The sequence below is a fragment of the Vanellus vanellus genome, assembly GCF_965231255.1.
Source record: "Vanellus vanellus genome assembly, chromosome: Z".
NCBI classification, from domain to species: Eukaryota; Metazoa; Chordata; class Aves; order Charadriiformes; family Charadriidae; genus Vanellus; species Vanellus vanellus.
Window position 1 is genome coordinate 86,632,228 of NC_138908.1, and position 20,320 is coordinate 86,652,547.

The following is a 20,320-nucleotide window of genomic DNA, read 5'->3' on the forward strand; positions in this document are numbered from 1 at the left end:
CCGGTCCCCTCAAGGCCCCGATCCCTTCACGCCCCGATCCCCTCAAGGCTCCGATGCCCTCGCACTGCCCGATCCCCTCACACAATCCATCGCCCCGCCCCCTTTCTCCAGCCCCGCTCCCCGGCGCCAGGCTCCGCGCCCCGCCCCTCCACGCTGATTCGCTGTCGCCCCTGGCCTAATTAACATATAACAGGCCGCGCCCTGCCGCGTCTGGCCCGGTTTCACCTCTGTCAGGGCGGGGAGCCGCGGGGAAGAAAGCTCATTGGCCTAGCGCGGCCGTCGGCCGGCGAGGAGGCTTCCCTTTCATTGGATGCGTCGGTTGTCAGTCATGGGAAACGCCCCGCCCTCCGGGGTGTCCCTCCCTGGTGCCTCCTTGTTTGCTCCATTCAGTGGTGGGTTTCTAGGCGGACGGAGCTCCGGCGGATGGGAGCTGCTGTTGCACAATAGAAACAGGTCCTCGGCCAGCATCACTCAGAGGGCAGCAGCCGCAAGAGGAGGTAGATCCCGTTCTGGTAACAATTTTACAATTGCAATGGCGTGCGAAAGGCCTCTGTCTCTTTACAAACCCGTATCTTGGGGGCGTTTTCTCCAGAGCCTCGACCCTTGCCGCCTTTCCTCCTCGAGTGCCTCCCCCCTTTGAAACCTCTCCCCCCGCCCCGGCCCTGCCGCCCGCGTGTTGGCCGGCGGAGGAGGGGGCGTTCTCTCCGTGCCCGGGCCGGCTGTGCCACCCAGCCGTGCGGTGGGCACCGGCGGGGCCGGCCGGGCCCGTCCTGCCGTGAGGGGGCACGAGGCCCTCCCGGCAGCGGGGAGGGGGATGGCGGCAGCTCTGTGTCCCTCGCTCCGGTCCCCTGAGCCTGATTGAAGCCGCACCAAAGCGGCAGCTCTCCCCCTTGCCTTGTATGTGGGGAAGCCCCGGGGCTCGGCCTGCTGCCGGGAGATCCCCCTCTACCTCCCCGGGGGCCGCCCGCCCGCCTCGGCCCTCGGCCCCGGCGGCAGGTGGAAAACACCCCGGGCGGCTGTTTTGCTTCGGAGGAAACAGGACGTGGGGTGCCCAAGCCCTGCCAGGGGCGCGTGTTTACCAGCTGTCAAAATGGGTGACAAATTCAGCCGTCACCCTGCAAGGACAGCCCCCCCCCTCCTCGGGCCGAGCTTGGGAGGATGCTTCTCTCCCCACCCCCCCCCCCCCAACTCCCCAAATTCAGGGTGCAGCGGCTGCTCCAGCTCCTCAGCGTTGGCCGATGGTCCCCATGCCGGCATTCAACCTGCGGTGAACTTTCATGGCGTGGCCCTAAGAGTAAAAGTTGGGAAGTAGCAGAGCTGCCGGTGCGGCGTTGGAAGAGGAAACACCGTCAGGCTGCCTGGTATTTTTAGAGCAAGTCTCTGTGGTCCTTGGGGTTTTGCCTCTCGGCTATTTGTTACAAGGAGTGGCTGTTTGAAATGCCGCCATCGCAGGTCCCGCGCTCCTCTCGGCCTCGCTGCACCATAACGTTAAATGGTACAAGAGACGCGTACCAAGTCTGAGGCACTTGGTGTGTGTTGTGTCATGGCACAAATCTCTTAACTGCTTGAAGAAACCCCGAAACTTAACAGCAGCGTTGATAAAGGGCTGATAAAAAAGGACAGTTTGCAGCCAAGCAAGCAATTAATTATTTGGTATCTTTGCGTTCTTAATTTCAAAAAGTTAGTAGTGAACGGCAAAGGCAAATTTTCTGTACATGTGTGTAAGCACGCGGGTTATACAAAGAGCTAGGCAGAATATGAAACTCTGCAAGTAATCCGTGTGTGTGTGCAGCTGGCAGTGTCTAACGTGACATTGGCTCTATTAGATGTGGTCAGGTCTATAGAATTTTAGCCTGAGCGTGTATCTTAAGGAAAAGTGTGTGTTACAGTCCCAGGACAAAACTTCTGATAATCCTGTGTGGTAACGTTGTGAGTCAGCAGTGTGAATGCAGACAAGATTGCAAGCTTTTTCTTCTGCAAACTAAGGAAGAAGCTGTCAAAATGCGTGGTAGTGTGCCGTGCCTGAGTGAGTACTAATTGAATGTTCATCTTCACTACCGGTGGCAGCACCTTTATTGCAACAGAAGGAGCACTTTGATGTTACTTCGGCTGGTAGCTAATTGCATATGGATAGTTTTTCAGATTCTTATGTAATTTAAGCAGTTTTGTTTTCTTTTAAAGTCCTAACTGTAGTGCACTCCAAGGTTTATAAGTGGTTGACAGGCTTATACTTCACCTGATCAGTGCTAAATTAGCAAGCAGCTCAGTTTCAGCACTTGTTGAGAACATCCTTGTTTCTCTCTCAGCTTATAGCCAAAAAAGTCCATATTTTTGAACTGAAGAAAACAGCTCTAATACAGAGATATACCAGTTCTCCAGCATAAAGCAGCAGTGGCTTTCTGTTTATTTCTGCAATCTTGATTCTGCAGGATAAGGCAGCCTCCCCAGTAAGACAAATGGGGTAAAATCAAGAATGTGAATATGTCTTGTCAGAGTAGGCAGAAAATACTGCTGCTGTGGTTTCCACATTACAAGGTAATGGACTTCCTGATGCTTAAGAGAAATATTTAGGTCGGATCCATTAATGTATAAGAAAAAATATTGTGTGGTAAGAGCTTTTATGAACCAAGACTCCAACACCAAACAGTTTAGTCCTACTTCCTAGTTGTGCTGTGAGAAGTTTTCTAATATTGTAAGTTAAAGTAATTCAGAGACCATACACTCTTTTTACAAAGCTGTTCTGAAATTGTCCTCATTTGAACTCACCTAAGCATGCTTTATTTGCTGAATGTTTCAAGCCTCAAGTTGTGAACTTACTCTACCTAAGTACATAACATCTAACTTTTCTCCTTGGTTGCCTCAGAATAAGAGGAAAGAAAAGTAGTTTCTATATGTTAAAGATCTGCTTCCAAAATGACCCGCTTACCACTGCCAAACACGTTATTAGTAACACCTCCCTGTATGATTGTTCCTTTTAATCTGCAGATCTCAAGGTACCCTAGAAATGTACTTTAAAATGACGGCTCAGGAATTTGCTGGAAGGAACCTGAAACTTTATTACCAATATTTCTATTAACTTCCCTCAACAGCATTTGGTCAGCTCGGGGAGTCGGAGGTGCTGAGTTGCTGTGCAGAACTGCATCTCCCAGCCTCGTCTCTCCGCTCCTTCTTCCGCATACATATGCGCTGGGGTGCTCCCAATGTAAAATGGAAGTGCCCCCTTTCCGCCTTCCTCTGCAAAGCACCGGCTGCAGGGGGGTGGGTGCAGGGCAAGCTTGCTTTCTTTAAGCAAAAGTCTCATTGGGAGACACATTTATAGCTGGTACTTGCCTAATGTAATAATTTTAGACTGTTTTATCATTACTGAAGTGATGAAGCCAGCTAGTGTGTGCCTGGTTTGTGTCACGCTTGGGTAGGCAAGGTTTGTCTGTTTATTTAAAAAAAAAAAATAGAGTGCAATGGTGCATCCATCTACACCAGACTGGGGATAGTGCAGACTCACCGGATAGATTGCTGTGGGTATATAAGAGAAAACATTTGTTCGCCCTAGAGCAGTAGTGCTTAAAAAAAAGCAGAACTGAGTGAGGCCAGAAAGATTGGAAACTGCGAGGACTGTATGGTCTTGAATTAAGAATGCCAGCTTGTGTTATCAAAACCAAGTTTCTGTTAGCACACAGGTCTTGGTAAATTCTGTACGTGAAAGACTGGAGCTGTTCATTTATGCAGTATTTCAGGAATACTTGAAATATATTTATGTTTAGCCATCCTTCAAACTGAAGGAAGACTGCAGAGTCGTCAAGTGTAAGTTGCTGGCCACTAAGAGATACTCCTCCTTAGTATTAAGGTATAATCCACAAGTCAGCCAGCCTGTGCAGTAATTGAAGCAGACCTTGCTTTAAGTGACACTGAGCTTCCTGACTCTCTGAGCAATGTAATTGTACCTTTTAAAAGTATGATGAAACTTTCCCTTGAAAGTAGCTTTTGCAATTTAACAAATCCATAATTGCAGCAGCAAAACATTTGCTCCTAGATAAGGACACTTGTGCAGTATTGGTAATTAGTTTGACCTGGCCAGATGCCTCCTGATAAGGCACAGCAGAGAGCTGTCATCTGGTATGCTGAAGAATTTAATTCTCCTAAATTGTGACACAGCATGTATATGGTAATTAATCAAAAGTTACCACTTGTATTGGATTAAGTCTAGTGGTGCGTCACAGTCTTGTTTAGTCCTTACCTTTGTCAAGTACTAAAAGAAGGAAAGAAATCCTTGTTCTGGTTGCGCTGACACATGTTTTAGCAGGAATTTTATTCCTCTTTCAATTCCTCTGCTTTCTTCCTAATTCCTCCTCACAGGACATTGCGCAACCTCAGTCCTCTCTGTATCTGTTTTCACATCACTGCAACCCCCCATCTTTCCCTCAGTTGACATCTTTCCCCCTTCTCTATCAGCTTTTACTGTCAAAATCAGCTCTCCTTTTTCTTATGGTTAAAGTACCACCATCTCAAGACGGACCTCTCTTTAGATACCACTTCTACAAAATCCATCAGAACCATTTTAAAACCTTCCCATAAAGCAGCACAACCCAACCTTTTCGTGTCCTTGAAACCAGGTATGGGTTTGGGGACCTTTCTTGCAGACCTGTCCTTGCAGCTTGCTCCCTGCCCGAAACAGGGCTGGTAAATACGAGCCAGTGGGCACATCCCTTCTTCCTTTCCCTGGACCATGCTGCATTTAAAGTATTTTTATTGTCTGTTGGTATCCTGTATCTGGGAAGCCGTTAGCTGTAATCCCAAACTCTTGGTGTGAGCTGATTTTATGGGTACCCCAGTGCTGCATCTGGCTCAAGCCATCCCGTGAGCCTCAGCTGGGGATGAGCATTAAACTAGTGGCACGTATAGACATAGCCTTGATTTTTAATCCTAAGGGTTACTGGATTGTCATGTGCATGTATTCTCAAGGAGGAATTAGGACTTCTAAAGCAAAAAGCCCTGGGCGGATGGGTGGCTTGTCCTTGCCGTGTTGGTGGCCAGCAGAGCCAGTAGGAGAGGGTAGGTGAGTCCTGGGGGGCCATAGCCACATGGGCAAAGCACAGAGCTCTTGGCACTCCTGCAGAGGAGTATGGACAGGGGATGGGGAAGGACGATTGCTTTGTGGTTTCAGAGTAAGTTATGTTGAGTTCTGGAGGCAGATTCTTGCTAAAAAGGGTTTAAAAGTCTGTGACAGGAGGAGTTAGAGATGTGCAACATGGGAGATGAAACAGAAATAGGAAACAATTAGAAGAACAGGGGAAGGAGAGCTCAGGACTGAGTAGCCAGTCAGGTTTTATGCTGGATCATATCATATATAGTATCATATCATATATCACATAGTAACTGGGATCATGTCTCTTGACTCTGAAGAGAAGGACTGAGTGGAAAACAAAGCCCGATTACTCCCACGTGCTGCATGTGTCTGAGATACCTCCACCAAGAGAATCATTTCAGGTGCCGGTATGGCACCTCAGAGGAGACGAGCAAGTTTCCTCTCTCACAGCGGAGAGAAGAAAGTAAGATTTGAATCACACCCCTGAACAGTCTGTGTCTGTCTGTGTCTCTGGTTGATTAGAGAGTTAATTGACAAAGTTAGAAGAAATCTGGGCCACAATCTTGTTTGGTTCTTAAATGCTCGTTAATTGCAACAAAGTAATTTAAGTTTAATTAGAGTGAGATAAGGTGTGGTGTTTGGCCTGGTTTTTAATTCCTTGTGTAAGGTATTTGCTCATGACAGATGGAAGCCGCCCTAACACCAGACTGATGGGATGCGGGTTGAGGTTTGCTGCAACCCTGTAATATCAGATGGTTTTTAGCTTCACGTGCATGAGGAGATGTACTCACAATCATGTAAGGATGGCAAATGAGCAGTCAGAATTAAAAACAGTTAAGACTGAATTTGCCATTCCTAAAGGCTGGTTGTTTTGCAGCACAAATTTAATTTTGCTTATCTGATCCTGATTTTCAGCTGCCCTTAGTTCTGGCAGACCAGCTGTTTAGTCCACTGCTAGCTGGTTTAGGGAGGAATTACCATGTTAAAAGCAACATTTGTTTGTAGTGCTGGCAAGGCTTCCATTGGCCCTGTCTCCACACAGTAAATTTATGTTCTTTACCACGAAACAACTAAACACATAGGGTTTGAGTGGGACTTTTTTCAATTGCAAGGCCTAAACAAACAAATAAAGGATGAGAGAAAGGGATCCTGCTGAATGTCAGTGCTGCTTTCCTCTACGCTTTACAATGGGTAGAAGAGAAATTCCAATATAGCTGATGATAAAAAAAATATTAAATGTTTGCATGTTCTTCTAATGCTTGGAAAGATTTTGAAGAAAATTCTCAGATTGTAACTTATAAGATCAGTCTACCATCTTAAAAGTTGATTATGTGTAAATTTGATTATAGAATGGTCTTCTAAAGTGTTCAGGCTATATTTAAGATAATGAAGTTTTGTTCCTTAATCTAATTTTGGCTGCCATCTGGAAGAAATTAAAAATCCAAACCATGCATCATTTCAGTCCTTAAAAATGTCTCATACCTGCTTTACTGTCCTTGCCTGTGGCTTGGATGTGAACATACAGCCGGTCTGGGGGATGATGGAGCACCAGCTTCACGGGTTCCCTGCCATGCTGACCCTGGATCTCTGCCTTCCTCCACTGGCCTGTTGCTAAAGGGATCAATTTTTTCCTCTCCCCGTGTCAGGATTCTGCACCCGAGCTATGTACCCTGCCACCTTAACGTGTCTTCATAGAGGCCGTGGTCCTGTGTAAGGTCTTGCTGTGATTGCTGTTGTCTCTCTGTGTTGGTGAAATCATGTTTAGAGATGAGTCCAGTACACATTCCCTGCTGGTACTGCATTCTACAAGCATGTAATAAACAATAATTTCTGCTCCAAAGAGCTTGCAGTTAATAGTTGAATAAAAAGAGTTTAAGAATGTTTATCACCTGGTGAGATTAAGAACTAAGCTTTTGAGTGGTACTAACAATTTTTTTATTTTGTTAGGGAAACATACTCTGTATTGAAAAAGATATATTCTCTCTGAAAATAACCTTTATTTTAGGTTTGGAGTTTTAAAAACCTAAGCATGGAATCTAGAGTTAGGTGAATTTTTGACCGGTTTAATTCTACATTTTGTTCTAATCTAGTTTTAACATGCTAATAGACATAGTTTCTTTCCTTTCTGTTGCCCAGCCCACAAGATTTCATTGTCAGAAAGTTATTGGAGAAACTCGGCTTAAATTTTTCGTGCTGCGCTAGCCCCAAGTCATTCTGTCCTCCCTGGTATTTGCACTGGTGCCAGTTGCATGGGTCACCCCAGAAGGTTAATATTTGCTAATGGCAATTCTGCTCTGGGTTTATGGTGCAGCTGTAAGACAATACCTGATGAATGCTGGCTGACTGCAGCCCACAGCACAATGCCAGCTTACAGTGGTGTCCCCGTGTGCTCTCTCCACTCATTCATGCACTCCTGTTGTTGTAAAGCCTTCCTCCTTCTTCTTCCTTTTCTCTGCCACAAGGCAATTTTGAGTTGTTATCACGGTGTTAGAGCAGAGAGTCATGTACCTATTTCTTTCACAACAGATGGCCTACAAATATGAACATGCGTTCCACTGCCTCTGTATCTGAATTATTTTCTTTTCCTCTTCCCAGGTGCGGTACAAAAGAACCCACCATGTTCTCCCGACTACGAGTAGCTGCCACTCCCTGTGCGATGGCATGTCGCAGTGCACACACGAAAGAAAAAGGCAAACCACTGATGTTAAACCCACGAACAAACAAGGTTGGTAGTGTGTGATTATCAAATATCTTATCTTCATCCGGTAATCATCCAATGGACCTTGTTCCAGGGTTAAACCACCTCCAGGAGGTGTACTGGGCCACAGCCAAAAAAGGGCACAGAAGATGGAGGAGTCAGTGATCATTTCAAGTTTACTACCTGGACACCTACAGTACAAGGACTTCCAATAACACCTCCTGCTTCTATCAGCCTGTGCTTCTCCTGGTTTGCTGTGGTTTACACAATCAATACTGCTGCTTCCTTGTGCCAAATAGAGTCGCTGATTCTTGCTGTTTGCTGGCTTAGTTTTTGGGCTGGCTGAATTGAAGTAAAGCTTTAGCAGATAAAGAGTCTTATTTTGTAGTTTGCAACAGTTAATTCTGAATTCAACTTGCTAGTGATAGAAGGTGTTAGCCTCTCTATCCTAGTCCTGGCTTTTTCCTGCAAGACTGTGAATTGGGACCGAGCCATATCAGTAAGAAACGTCCCTCTGCAGAGCCGGACAGAGAGTATCTAAAAATAAGCCTTGAATGGAGCTAGCTGGGAGATAGAGACATTATATTAATTCCGTGATTGGGAGGAACTTCTCCTAAGAAAGTAGGGTGGTTTTTTTTTTCCTTCACAAACATGTTCCTATTTCCATAACCCCAACCCTGATCTCTTTTTTTTTTTTTTTTTTTTTTTTTTTTTTTGTTTCCCAGAGTAGTAACAGCCTTCAGGAATATTGAAGCAATTAATGTGTAAACTAAAACTAGTAAGAAATGAGGTGAGGGCTTTTGGTAGCTGATCCAGGATGTCTAAAATGGCCAAGAAAGGTGACAAATCTAGATGCCTTTGACAGGGTATTTCCTGAGCAATGAAGCTATGGAAGTTGGACTTCCATAGTTTTATACTATGTATTTAATGTCTGGCTTTTCTCCTCTTCCCCATTCTCTGATTTTACTTTATTTTTCTCTTCCTGTAATGCCAAATATCCCCCCTTCATTATATATTTCCTTCCCTTCCTTTTCTGCCTGTGGCCCTGACTCCTTCTCTCTCTCCCCCTGTATTCTTAGCTCCTTCCCATGTCCCCTACTGCTTCCTAGATACAAATGAGCACGTGCTGTTATAAATTGGCCAGCTGGCAGGCCAGACACATAACCCCGAGCCTTTCTCTCAGCAGAAGGGCTAGACTGTCTCTTTCCTCTGCACAGCAAAATCTTTTTTTCCTTCTTCCTCTCTTTTCTTTGTCCCTCTCTTTTTGTCAGAATTAGAAGTTGACCAGTGGGCTTAAAATATCTGGGGAGGATATCAAGCTAAGAACTGCAAGCTGCATCTCCTTGTGTCCTGCCCATAACTTCAGGGGGAATTGCTCCAGTGTGTCTTTTGGCAAAAGTGATTCCTGAGTGTCCTGAAAAGAAAGGAAGAAGACAAAATACAGACCTGCAGTCATGTTTCTTACTGTTTCTTGTACAGTATAGTGTAGTGTGAGATGCCTTGATACTGCATGAATGCAGGTTGCGTATATAGCGAGAGATCTGTAGAAGTTAGAGACTGGCTGACTGCAAAAATAAAATTGGGATTGCCATGTTGGGGAAGGACAAAAGAATAGATTGGGGTGATTTGTCAAGATCAGATTATCTTGAGACTTTTCTGAGCTATAAACACTTTGGCGTGCCAGTGGAAATTATTTCAAGCCCTGTAAGCTTTTCCAAGTGCTGATTATGCAACTGTGTTCAGAAACAAAAACAATAGGTCATTTCTTATTGTTTTTCTAGCAGTAATATTCTAATTTTTAATTTTTTTAAGCCTGGATTTCTCTGGTGGGCTGAGCACAATGCAATATTTTTTATGAGTTTTTTTTTGAGGAGGAGGAAAGAGGAGAGAGCTGCTTATTAGTAGCAGTTTATTTTTTTATTATTATTTTTTAATGTCTCCAAGAAATTATACTTGTGAGAGGGAAAAACTTTCCATGTTTGTTTGGCTCTGTTGTTAAGGCTGGCACCTGTTTGAATGGATCTGTAAGCAAGTTAGGTGATACTGCTTGATGTTGGATGCAGTATCTGTATAGAAATGTATTTTGGAAATTCAGCAGAGAAAGAAGTGGTTCACTAGATATGCAAGGTACTTTACCCTTTGTGCTTTTCTTGCCCACAGTGTCTCATATGCGCATACATACCATATACAGGCACAGATAAAGGGCTTTATCTCTTGCTGACAGCTTGTTGAGATCAGCATTTTGACTTGTGTTTTAGTTATTTATGTTTAGTTTTTACAGTCCCTATCAACTCCACAGAATATTTGGTTTCCTCTAATACACGTGGGCCCTAAAATAAGAACTGCAAGGTGGCAGCATCACGAACAGAAAACCAGCCCTTCCCCTTGTGCAAATTACTCTGCTCCTGTTCTATGCCATTGGAGTATTTTTTTTCTCTTACCATTTGTTTTTTTTTTTTTCCTTTTCTTTTGCATCCTTACCTGTCCCCTGCAGGTATGTACTACACCTACATCAACTGGTTTGGGTTTTTATATTTGAAGGCCAGCTTTCAAGTGTTTATTGTCATGGCAGCTCGGAAAAGGTCGTGTGCTATATCAGTAATGCCCTTGCTGTTGCAGCCAAACAACTGCAGAACATATTGTAACTGCATTGCTGGCATCCATGTATATTTACAGTCCTCCATGATGTTTGATTTCTGCTCTGTGACAGGGATTCAAATTACAGTTAATTGTCTTCAGGACCTTTTATTCTGCTGGAGATCCTTGCTGTGCCAAAGCAGCATTTTAAGCTTGTTTAGCACTTAGAACGCTGTTAGGACAATCTCATTTGTTTAGTACTGGCAATTAAACTGTTATTTATATTGTGGTAATGCTTCGTATTCTCACTCAAGGGCCAGAATTTCTTCTTCCAGCACAGAACAGATGATGCATGAGTAGATGATCCCTGACCTTGGCAATGTCCATTCTGCCATGCAGAGTGGCATCAGTGTGCCTTAATCTTCACTGGAAATACATGACCTGTAACATTATTTGTATGTTTGCTTTCTGTGTGCTTGCAGCAAATTCATGACTCTGAATAATTTATGACTCTTTCTGTATTTTAGTTGGTGATTTTTCTACCTTGTGGCATCAGTTCTTCTTGTTACTCTCTAACAGCGCAACTGTGTGTTTTACAGTTGCTTCCATTACCCCTTTTTCTGTCACTCTGTTCCTCAATATTGTTTGGTTATTTCATTCTTGAATGTCGTTCCCCTGTACTGACAATGCCTCCCAAATTTTTAGCTTCGGCAAATATCTTTAGGACATTGCATTAAACACACACATGCATGCACACGTATTTGTATGTATGTATACGCCTGGGCACATCTGCATGGGAATACATGACAAATTTTAAAAAAGAATTCATTGACAGTGTCACAAGTGGCAGTTTAATCCCAGATTGATCCCTGCGGAACTGCCCCGGTGTCTTATGTTCCATATGGGTGGTCGTCTTCTCATATATTGTATTTAGCTACACCATTAATCACAGTTTCATCTGTATTCATTCCAAACTTTTTCAGCCCAATTTATTTGCATCTATGCCTCAGTGAATTCTTCCAGAAACTCTGGAACCTTTGTTTCAAAAATCAGTTCTCTTAACAAAGATGTACCCGACCTCACTGACTTCTGGCAAATATACCAACTGTGTGTTTTCAATTCAGAATAAAAAAAAAAAAACAAACAAAAAACCCCAACTCAAAATTAAAGCTAGTTGGACAAAATAAATAGGATAGGACAAGAGAATGTGAAGAAAGATAGTATGAACTTGAAGATCTAAAAGCAGATGCTCCCTTCCCCTTCCGCTGCCTTTTCTCACCGTGCTGAGACATTTGGTTTCTTTTATTTTAATACTTTTTAGACTGTGTCAGTTGAGTTCAGCAGCCCAGGGTGTGGAATACTCAATGCTTGTCTGCCTTCCTGGGGAAACCAGGATAAACAGGATGTGGAGATGTACTGCAAATGGTAATTGTCATGTCATTGAAAAAGGCAGTGCTTGAAATACCACCAACAGTTTCTGATCACTTGGGAAGAAAGATCCTAGAAGACAGGAAAATGATAGAAACTGGTAGTTTCCTTATGCACACACCCAGCCCATAAGTCCCACCGCAGGTTTTGTGTCCTGCCCAACTGGTTTGGAGATGGAGGGATTGTTGGAGGTTGTGTGGCTGTGCTTCTGCAGCTTTCATCAGCTTCCTTGATATCTGTATGCTTTTAAAAGGAATTAAATGTGGAAAGATGGCACTGTTTAATCTATAACCAGCTTTTATCATCTGTCTGAAAAGGTGCTGTAAGTGCCAAAGGTGGTAGGTAGTATTGCACCTCATTTAACTTAGATCAGCTATTCTGCTCAGGACTCGTGAGCTGCTGGGATGGTGGGTGGAGGAAGGAAGGAAGCTGTCTTGGTTTTTTATTTTTTTCAGTTTCTTTTTTTTTATTGTAGGATTAATGCCATTGAAGGAGAACAAAAGCAATGGCATCTGCTCAGTTAGAAAAATAGCAGTTTAATGAAATCTTTCTGAGGTGTTCAGTGATGCTATGTGGTGTAGATGAAACATTTCAGCCATCGTGGCCACAATTTGCAATGTACAGCTTTACCATAACCATTAATGCTTGGAAAGAAACCCTAGAGAGGCTGGATGACTTTCTTACTGGTGTGTAAAGGCTTTCTGTTTCTGACTTTCTCCCATTTTATGCAGGGTAATGCGTTCAGTTGAAGCCACATCACTGGTAAAGGAGAGCTACTGCAGGTTACCTAAGTATGGTTCAGCAGCCGAAGTGATTTACATCTGGTTCCGCGCTTACAGAGGCGGTACAAGAACTGGTGGCATCTTTGCCTGCAGAGAGACTAAGGTCTTTGAAGGCTTAATAACCTGGGGAAGGTCTGGGTCATTTCACAGTTCAGCAGGGAGTAGATCTCTGTGCTGTGTCAGCCGTACCCTCCAGTATATGTACTATGCTGTTCTAGAAGAATAAAGATATGAAATTGAGTTAAAAAATGAAGGAGGAAAGAAATCAAAGGAGATTTCCTTATTCTACACTATTCTTGTAAACACAGAGAAACTTTGAATCTATGGTTGAGATAGCAACTACATCTTTGATTCATATGAGTGAACTTTATTAATTTGCAGCAGAGACATGTTGTGCAACACTGAACTTTGTGATTTAGCAAAAGAAAGCAGAGTTAAGAGAAGCAGCCCACAATCCAATGTAAAATTACTTTATTTTAAAAACATTTATGATGCTACTTCAAAGCCTACAATATATGGCTGAATATGTTATAATGATTAGAAGTTACATGAAAACCACTTGATTACATCTTCCCTGTGAAGTAGACTAACTCATTTTCCAAAGAGTGCCATGTTTGGATATATTTTGCATTTACATCTTTATCAGGGGCTTTAAATGGGTTATTTGTTATAAACTGTACAGGTTTTCAGAATGCTTGATAGTATTTATGACATCAGGTAAAAGTATCCCCTCCGATATATATGCCTGCAAGATTTTGCAGGTGAGGAAAAAATTATCATCACTAGTATTTCTCTGCTTAGAAACCTCTCAGTATTACTTGCTCAGTGGTGCTATAAAAATCAGGCTTGCAGGATTCAAGTCTCCTGTTCACCTTCATGCAAAGTAGGCAACTAGAATTTTTATATGTTGGTATTTATAGCACCGCTCGCTTTGTGTAGTAGAACTCAGTTGTTAGGGCTAAAGTGAGGACCCAGTGCCAGATAATTTGTGGATTAAAGGCACAGTATGTAGTGATTCAATGTGAGCTTGTCTTAACTAAAAAAACTGTCAACACTTCATTTTACTTGCCTTCCCCCCCCCCCCCCCCCAGCAGTACGTTAGTTTTGTTGCAATAAATTTTTCCATGTGTGTTAATTAATTCATTTGTGGTCTTTGAAATGCGCTGGGTTTTCTCCTGGATGCGCTCCCTGCTTTGCCTGTATTATCTTAGAAAGGGCACTTGTTTTTTCTGAGCTGTAAAGAGGATTAAGGAGACTAATCTAAGTGAAAGTCAGTGGATAACACTCGGAGAAAGGACACCTAGCGCTGTGGGTCAGAGGAAACCAAAAAGTGATTCCTGTGACTTAAGCCCAAATCATTACGGTATTTAGGCATTTAATCCCAGTGGACACCGGAGGGAATTTGGCCCTTAAGTAGTCGCTGGGATCTTAAGGCCTTTGGGAACATCAGTCCCAGTGCTGCAAATTGTTGAGTGTCTCCTGATTCACTGGGAACTGATCGCTGGTTCTGTCAAACCACACTGGGGCTTACAAAATGAGGGAAAAGGGTAGGAAATCTGTAATACTGCAGCTCCAAGGCACGTTAGTTTAAGGCAAATCTCCGTCCTGTGCGGTGCTGTATTGGGAACAAGCTGCAATCCCAAATCCAAAACAAAGAGGCGGCTGATGGTCATGGACAAAGATAATGAATGGGAACACAGCAAGTGTTGGAAGGGCTCTGAGGTTTTTATAGTGCTGCTCTGGACTAAACTTGTTCTCTTCCAGTTGGAATGAGGATTGAATGTCTGTATAGAGGTTGATGGCATTCAGATTCCTGAGTTAGGCCTGGGCAAAAATTAAAGCATCTTTTAATGTGGTGAGATCTAATTGTCACATAAATAAACAGCTGGAAGTACTTTGTACCACTTAAAGAATTCACTGTGTTTAATGTCATTGTAACTCCAGATATACTGAAAAAAACAGGTTGCCTATAGACTGGAAAAAATGTGAATAAACTGAATGAAGATGGGTTGCTGTTCTGCTTAGTACTAACCTGAGGGCTCGTTTGATGTTATTAAGGACCCAGATAGTTTAAGGTCACTGGTTTCACTGTACAAGGAAATTAAGGAAAAGCCATGTCCCAGTGTCATGCTAATAGTGGAAATTAGGAATTAGGTAGGCTTTATTTTTAAGGGACTTGAGAGTTTCTCATGGGGAGGATGTGAGTTTTGCTAGTGAGATATTTCAGCTAGTTTAGAGTAAAATGTCAGTGTAGCCAGTATGGTACCACTGAAGGGATTCTGGCCTTTGACGTGCCTTAAACTAGTGACATTAGTGACTTTACTGACCAGTGTTTATATATCTTCTGAAAAGAGACTAAGCTGTTTTTTGGTTGGTTTTTTTTTTTGTTTTTTGTTTTTTTTTTCTTCTTAATATCTTAAGTCTTTTGGCATGACTTGTTTTTGTAGTGCCTAAAGTAATAGTCAAAATACTACAGATGTTTACCAGCTGTACTCAGTTTCCTCTCCTAAATCACTTGTGCTGCAAGTACAGTTTGTGTTGAGAAAGGGTTGCTTAAAAAAGGCATAAACTGCTGATGGTAACAAATTTTGGGGTAATTAAGGAAAAGGGGAAGATAGCCGAGATGTGTGTTTGTGTGGTTCACTTCCATGCAGCTTTGGAAGATGCATTTACATTCCCAGAGAATCTTTCAGTATTTCTTGTGAAGTATGTAGAAGTGAAGCTAAAGGAGATTCTTTGCAATATATATAGGAAAAAAATAATCAGGCATTCGGTGCTGCTTACATGATTGTGTTCTCAGTGGAAGTTTTGGATTATTCAAATAATTTTTTAGAAAAATTACCACGTGGCTAAAGTGACTGTTACACCCAGCAAAAGACCAGCAGCAAGGGTAAAAAGTTCAGGAATAAGCCGTCATCTAAAATTTATTTACAGGCAATATTGGAAGAATAGTTGAGAATAACAATGGTTGGAGAAAAAAAAAGGTTTGCAAATGACTCTTAGATAATAGAAAAAGGATAAATTAGGTTCAGTATTTTATGTCAAATCTGTGACATGGAAGGTTGTCAGAAAACATCAGTCTATTTTAGGGGTAAGTACTTACATTTTTTTGCAAACCCTGAAGTTTTTAATTCTTTTTTTTCTTGAAGTAGAGTAGCTTGCTTTTTAACTCTTCAAATATTTTATTACTTTAGAACAGTGTAGAATTAGTACAGAAAAGCAGGTGGACTGCTTAAATCTGTGTAGCCAAAGCAACTGATATTAAATGTGATTTAAATAAGCGAAGAGAAGAAAGTATGTAAAAATATTAATTACTTTAATTATGTTTTTTTCCTAAGGAGTAGTCATATTGGTTATAAACCATTCAAGTGTGCTGAATTACACTAAGCATAGACTCTAAATTAGAGGGTTTTGGTTAATGGGTATGTTTTCTACAAATACCTGTGAAAGTCTCATCAAACATAAGCAGAGGTGAAAATATATACATTCTGATCTGAATTATGTCTTTTATTTGAAAGTGGGAAAATACTAATTTTTTTCTTGTGATTTTTCTGATTGCAGGAGGAATTTGGAGTGTACTTGCAAGGAATAAAACGAACCCTAGAAAGCTTTTTTTAAAACCTTTTTTTTTTTTTTTAATTTAGCAGTAAGAATCTGCTTCCAGCGTGGGGAAATTTGAGAAAAATGTGCTCTTGTTTTTTAATCTAGCTGCTTTAGTAAACAAAGGAAGTGGTGTTTGTGAGCACAACTGATGTTTCTTGTTTCTCTTTCAAACATTGCAACTAGCAGACCTTTCCTTTTCAGATTCTGCTTTCACTCACACGAAACTCACGCTTAGCACGGCAAAGGCTTTCCTGGGATTTCAGCTCCTGCATTCGCAAATACTGATTTAATCATTCACTGAACTGACCCAGTTGGATAAACTGGAATAAGGAAAGTTTATCATTGCTCTTTTGGAAGTGGCAAACGTAAAAGTGGGGTCGGTTGTCAGAAATGGGGTCAGTGCTTTGAGCCAGGTTGGCTGTGAATCTGAACTCAGATCAGTTAAAGTTTTGAAACGTTACGCCTCGAGTTAACTGCCCTGTGAAGATGTCTCCAGTAGCAGGTAGCTCACAGCAGGCTGTTACATGTACTAAGTGAAAAGCCAGTTTTATTGGATGTCATTGTTAAATAATTCAAATTAGTATTTAAATAACAATAAATTAAACTCTTCATCCACCTTGGAACAGTGAAGAATGGAAATGGTGGGATATTTTTCTGGTTTAACTCTTCTGAAACTTAATTTATTATCAATGTGCTTTTTGGTAGTAGACCGTTACAGTTTTCTACAGGATGTAGAAAAAAGCAGCAAGTGGAGCAATTTAGAGAAAGCTCTTTGGACTAAATGTGATGTGATGTCTGTGATTGTAGGGACCAGACTGGGTGACCCACGTGTTCTTGATCCACCTTATGTTCCTGTGAAACAATTCAAGAAGCAGCTGTTATTTTACTTTTAAACCTTAGCCTGTCCGCAGTGGGATCTCTTAGCCGTTCTCCAGTTTCACAGAGGAAAATGAAATCTGGCAAAAGGTTTAAGGACTGAGCACTGTGGAAAAGCGGTGGTCAAAAGCGATACCCTCAGAGGATGAGGAGAACCCCAGCAGAGGCAAATATATACAAACCCTGCCTGCTGTGGCACCTGCCGTGAGAAAAGGATGCAGTGGATAGTCTGAAATGGCCAATAGACATTATAAATATAAATGCTAGAGAAAGAACTGCTAATTATTTCTCACCTCTCTTGTTTTCAGGGTATGGCCTTTACATTACATGAACGACAGATGCTTGGGCTGCAAGGACTTCTACCTCCTAAAATAGAGACACAAGACATTCAAGCCTTACGCTTCCATAAGAATTTGGCAAAAATGACTGACCCCTTGGAAAAGTAAGGAGTGCTCTGGCCTTGTTTTGTCATGCAAGTAAATGGAAATTGCTGTAAACTATTTCATGGGGATAACAAAACAAGGTTTCTATGCCTCCTCTGAGTCTTTCAGTTGTTGGAGGCTATTTTCACTTTTGCACAGAAAACAGCTTTCATCAATCATGTATTCATCGTGCTGCTAAATGATGTTGGGGAGCTTTTTTCTTATATTCTGTAGTCATAAGGTCATGAAAAAGAATGTGCACAAAATAGCTAGTAAGAACGCTGCAAGCCTTGCTGTAATATATATTTCTCTAATATGTGAGATTTGGGTGGCAGGTTGTTAGAGCACAGAACTATTGGAGGGGGGAAGGGGCAGCTAGCGCATGCTAGAAAAATACATGAGAGTGAAGGTAAATTGAGGGTTTGATAATTAGGTATGAAAAACAGTGTTTATCATACATACAGTAGTTACTGCTAGAAAGGAAATGCAAGGTTAGAATTTTGAGTCTCATAAAGGGTAATTTTTTTTATATCAATCTTTTTTTTTGTTTAATCCCCTGGTTTGGTGAAAAAAACATGCAGGATTTTGATTAGGGTTTTTTTTTAAATAGCATGTTTTTAGCATCCTGTTACTGTTTTCCTATAAGCTTCTGTCTATCTGCACGTAAAAATATGCAGTCCCCTAAAGGCGAGAGGAGCATTGGAATGGTTTGAGGCTTACTGGACCACATCAAAACTCTTTTGTTCTCGTGAAAACCGAAAGATCCACATCATGTCACTCGCTGATCTGAAACAGTCATGTCATCTGTATTGGCAAAGTGCCTGGTTGCTGTAGCCTAAGATGAATTGTTAATTCATCTAATTCATTATCTTTATGTTGTGGGGCCAACGAGACTGAATATGAATTGATACACAGTGGATTGGTGGGTAAATTTGCAAAAATGCAGGTTTAATTTGCACACCTAGGTAAGTCCTTCAAAATGAACTTTTTGTTAGGAGTTAATTTGTTTTACAACTGTGTTAATGTTAGGATTAACAAGACCTTACTGTCAGGATCTTACTTTTTTGGATGAAAAATTCTTTCACTGGTAATTTATTTTTTTTTTTAACAGTAATGAGACTCTCAGCTGCATCCTGTAATAAATCCATGGGTTATCTTTTATTGCAATGCATGTTTGTGCATTAACTTGTCAGCAAGCGTAGTATGTCATATCCAGTATTTTTACTTCAGCTTTTTAAGTACTGCTACTCTCTCTTTTCCAACTTTTATTTAGCGCTTAAAGCCCACTTGAGTGGAAGCAGAAATTTCATTAAGGAGTAATACGAAGCAAGTTTGGTTTTTGCTTTTACATTTTTCACATTGTTTTAAATAACTGTAAATGTGAAACGATAAGTGATATTATTTTTTTTTTCATTCGCTTGATTTCAGGTATATCTACATAATGGGAATCCAAGAGAGAAATGAGAAGTTATTCTATAGGGTATTACAAGATGATATTGAGCGGTTAATGCCAATTGTATACACACCAACTGTAGGCCTTGCCTGCACTCAGTATGGACACATCTTCAGGAGACCAAAGTAAGAACAATAGATATATATTGTTGCTACTTTTATCATAATTTTCTTTGTATACTTGCTTGAGGTTTGGAAATAGTTTATCTCATTTTCATTTGGATTCAGCTATACAAGAGTTGTGCCAATTCAGGGCAGTAAAGTTACCCCTCTGCTCGGGAGGGGTAAATCACCATTAAACGTACCCCTGCCTGTGCCGAGAAGCAGGAACGTGAGTGCACGCACAACCCCACAGCAGATTTGCTGGAGGAAGCTCCGGCAAACCGCAGCGCTGGCAGAATCGAAGCTGTGACCAACATGTTCCTGCTGGTGGCAAAGTGTGACAGAGCTGGAGAGATTCTCACAATGCTCCCAACGTAAGAAGGACATGGACCTGTTGGAGTGGGAACAGAGGAGGCCATGGAGATGCTGCGAGGGCTGTAGCACCTCTGCTGGGAGGACAGGCTGAGAGAGTCGGGGGTGTTCAGCCTGGAGAAGAGAAGGCTCCGGGGAAACCTTAGATCCCCTTCCAGTCCCTAAAGGGGCTCCAGGAGAGCTGGGGAGGGACTCTTGATCAGGGAGGGGAGCAACAGGACGAGGGGGAATGGCTTTAAACTGGAAGAGGGGAGATTTAGATGAGATATTAGGAAGAAATTCTTCCCTGTGAGATTGGTGAGGCACTGGCCCAGGTTGTTCAGAAAAGCTGTGGCTGCCCCATCCCTGGAGGTGTTCAAGGCCAGGTTGGACGGGGCTTGGAGCAACCTGGGCTGGGGGGAGGTGTCCCTGCCCATGGCATGGGGACTGTAACTAGATGATCTTTAAGGTCCCTTCCAGCCCAAACGTTTCTCCAATACTATGATTCTATGCTCTGCAGAGCAGCACAGCATGACATCTTGGGTGCAGGAGCAGAGGCCAGCGAGCAGTGTGTGAAAAGAGATGTTGGCAAAGCAGGAAGGGAGAGGCTTGACTCATGGTAGCTCAGCAGACTCCGTTGGGTGCAGATAGTCCCTGTGTTAAAGCTGTGCTACCAGGAGTCAGCTTTCAGTTACTCTGAGACAGTGAATGCACTTGGCTGAGATCTGGTTTGGGGTCAGCAGTGACTTCAAAACGACCATTCAGGTTATTAGCTGTGTGTTGAGGAAACCAGTTCAGACTGGCAGTCATTTCAGCTCATTTCCCTGATACTCTCAGCTGCAATTCAGAGAGTATTATTTCTAGAGCCCTCTCGCTTGAAGGTCTTAGTGCTGTGTGGAGGAAGGGCTAAGCCTTTGCTGCAGTGAGCACTCCAATGTGCAGTGCA

General features: G+C 42.4%; 1 protein-coding gene across 1 annotated transcript in view; it reads left to right on the forward strand.

The window, feature by feature from the left end:
• The first annotated feature begins 424 nt into the window (after positions 1–424).
• ME2 (malic enzyme 2) overlaps positions 425–20,320 on the forward strand; it is a 32,901-nt gene continuing 13,005 nt past the window's right edge. Inside the window, exons 1-4 of the mRNA XM_082497918.1 lie at positions 425–497; positions 7,679–7,808; positions 17,356–17,489; positions 18,898–19,047. Coding sequence (XP_082354044.1) covers positions 7,701–7,808; positions 17,356–17,489; positions 18,898–19,047 — 392 coding nt within the window. The 5' untranslated portion in view covers positions 425–497; positions 7,679–7,700. The remainder of the gene's footprint in view (positions 498–7,678; positions 7,809–17,355; positions 17,490–18,897; positions 19,048–20,320) is intronic.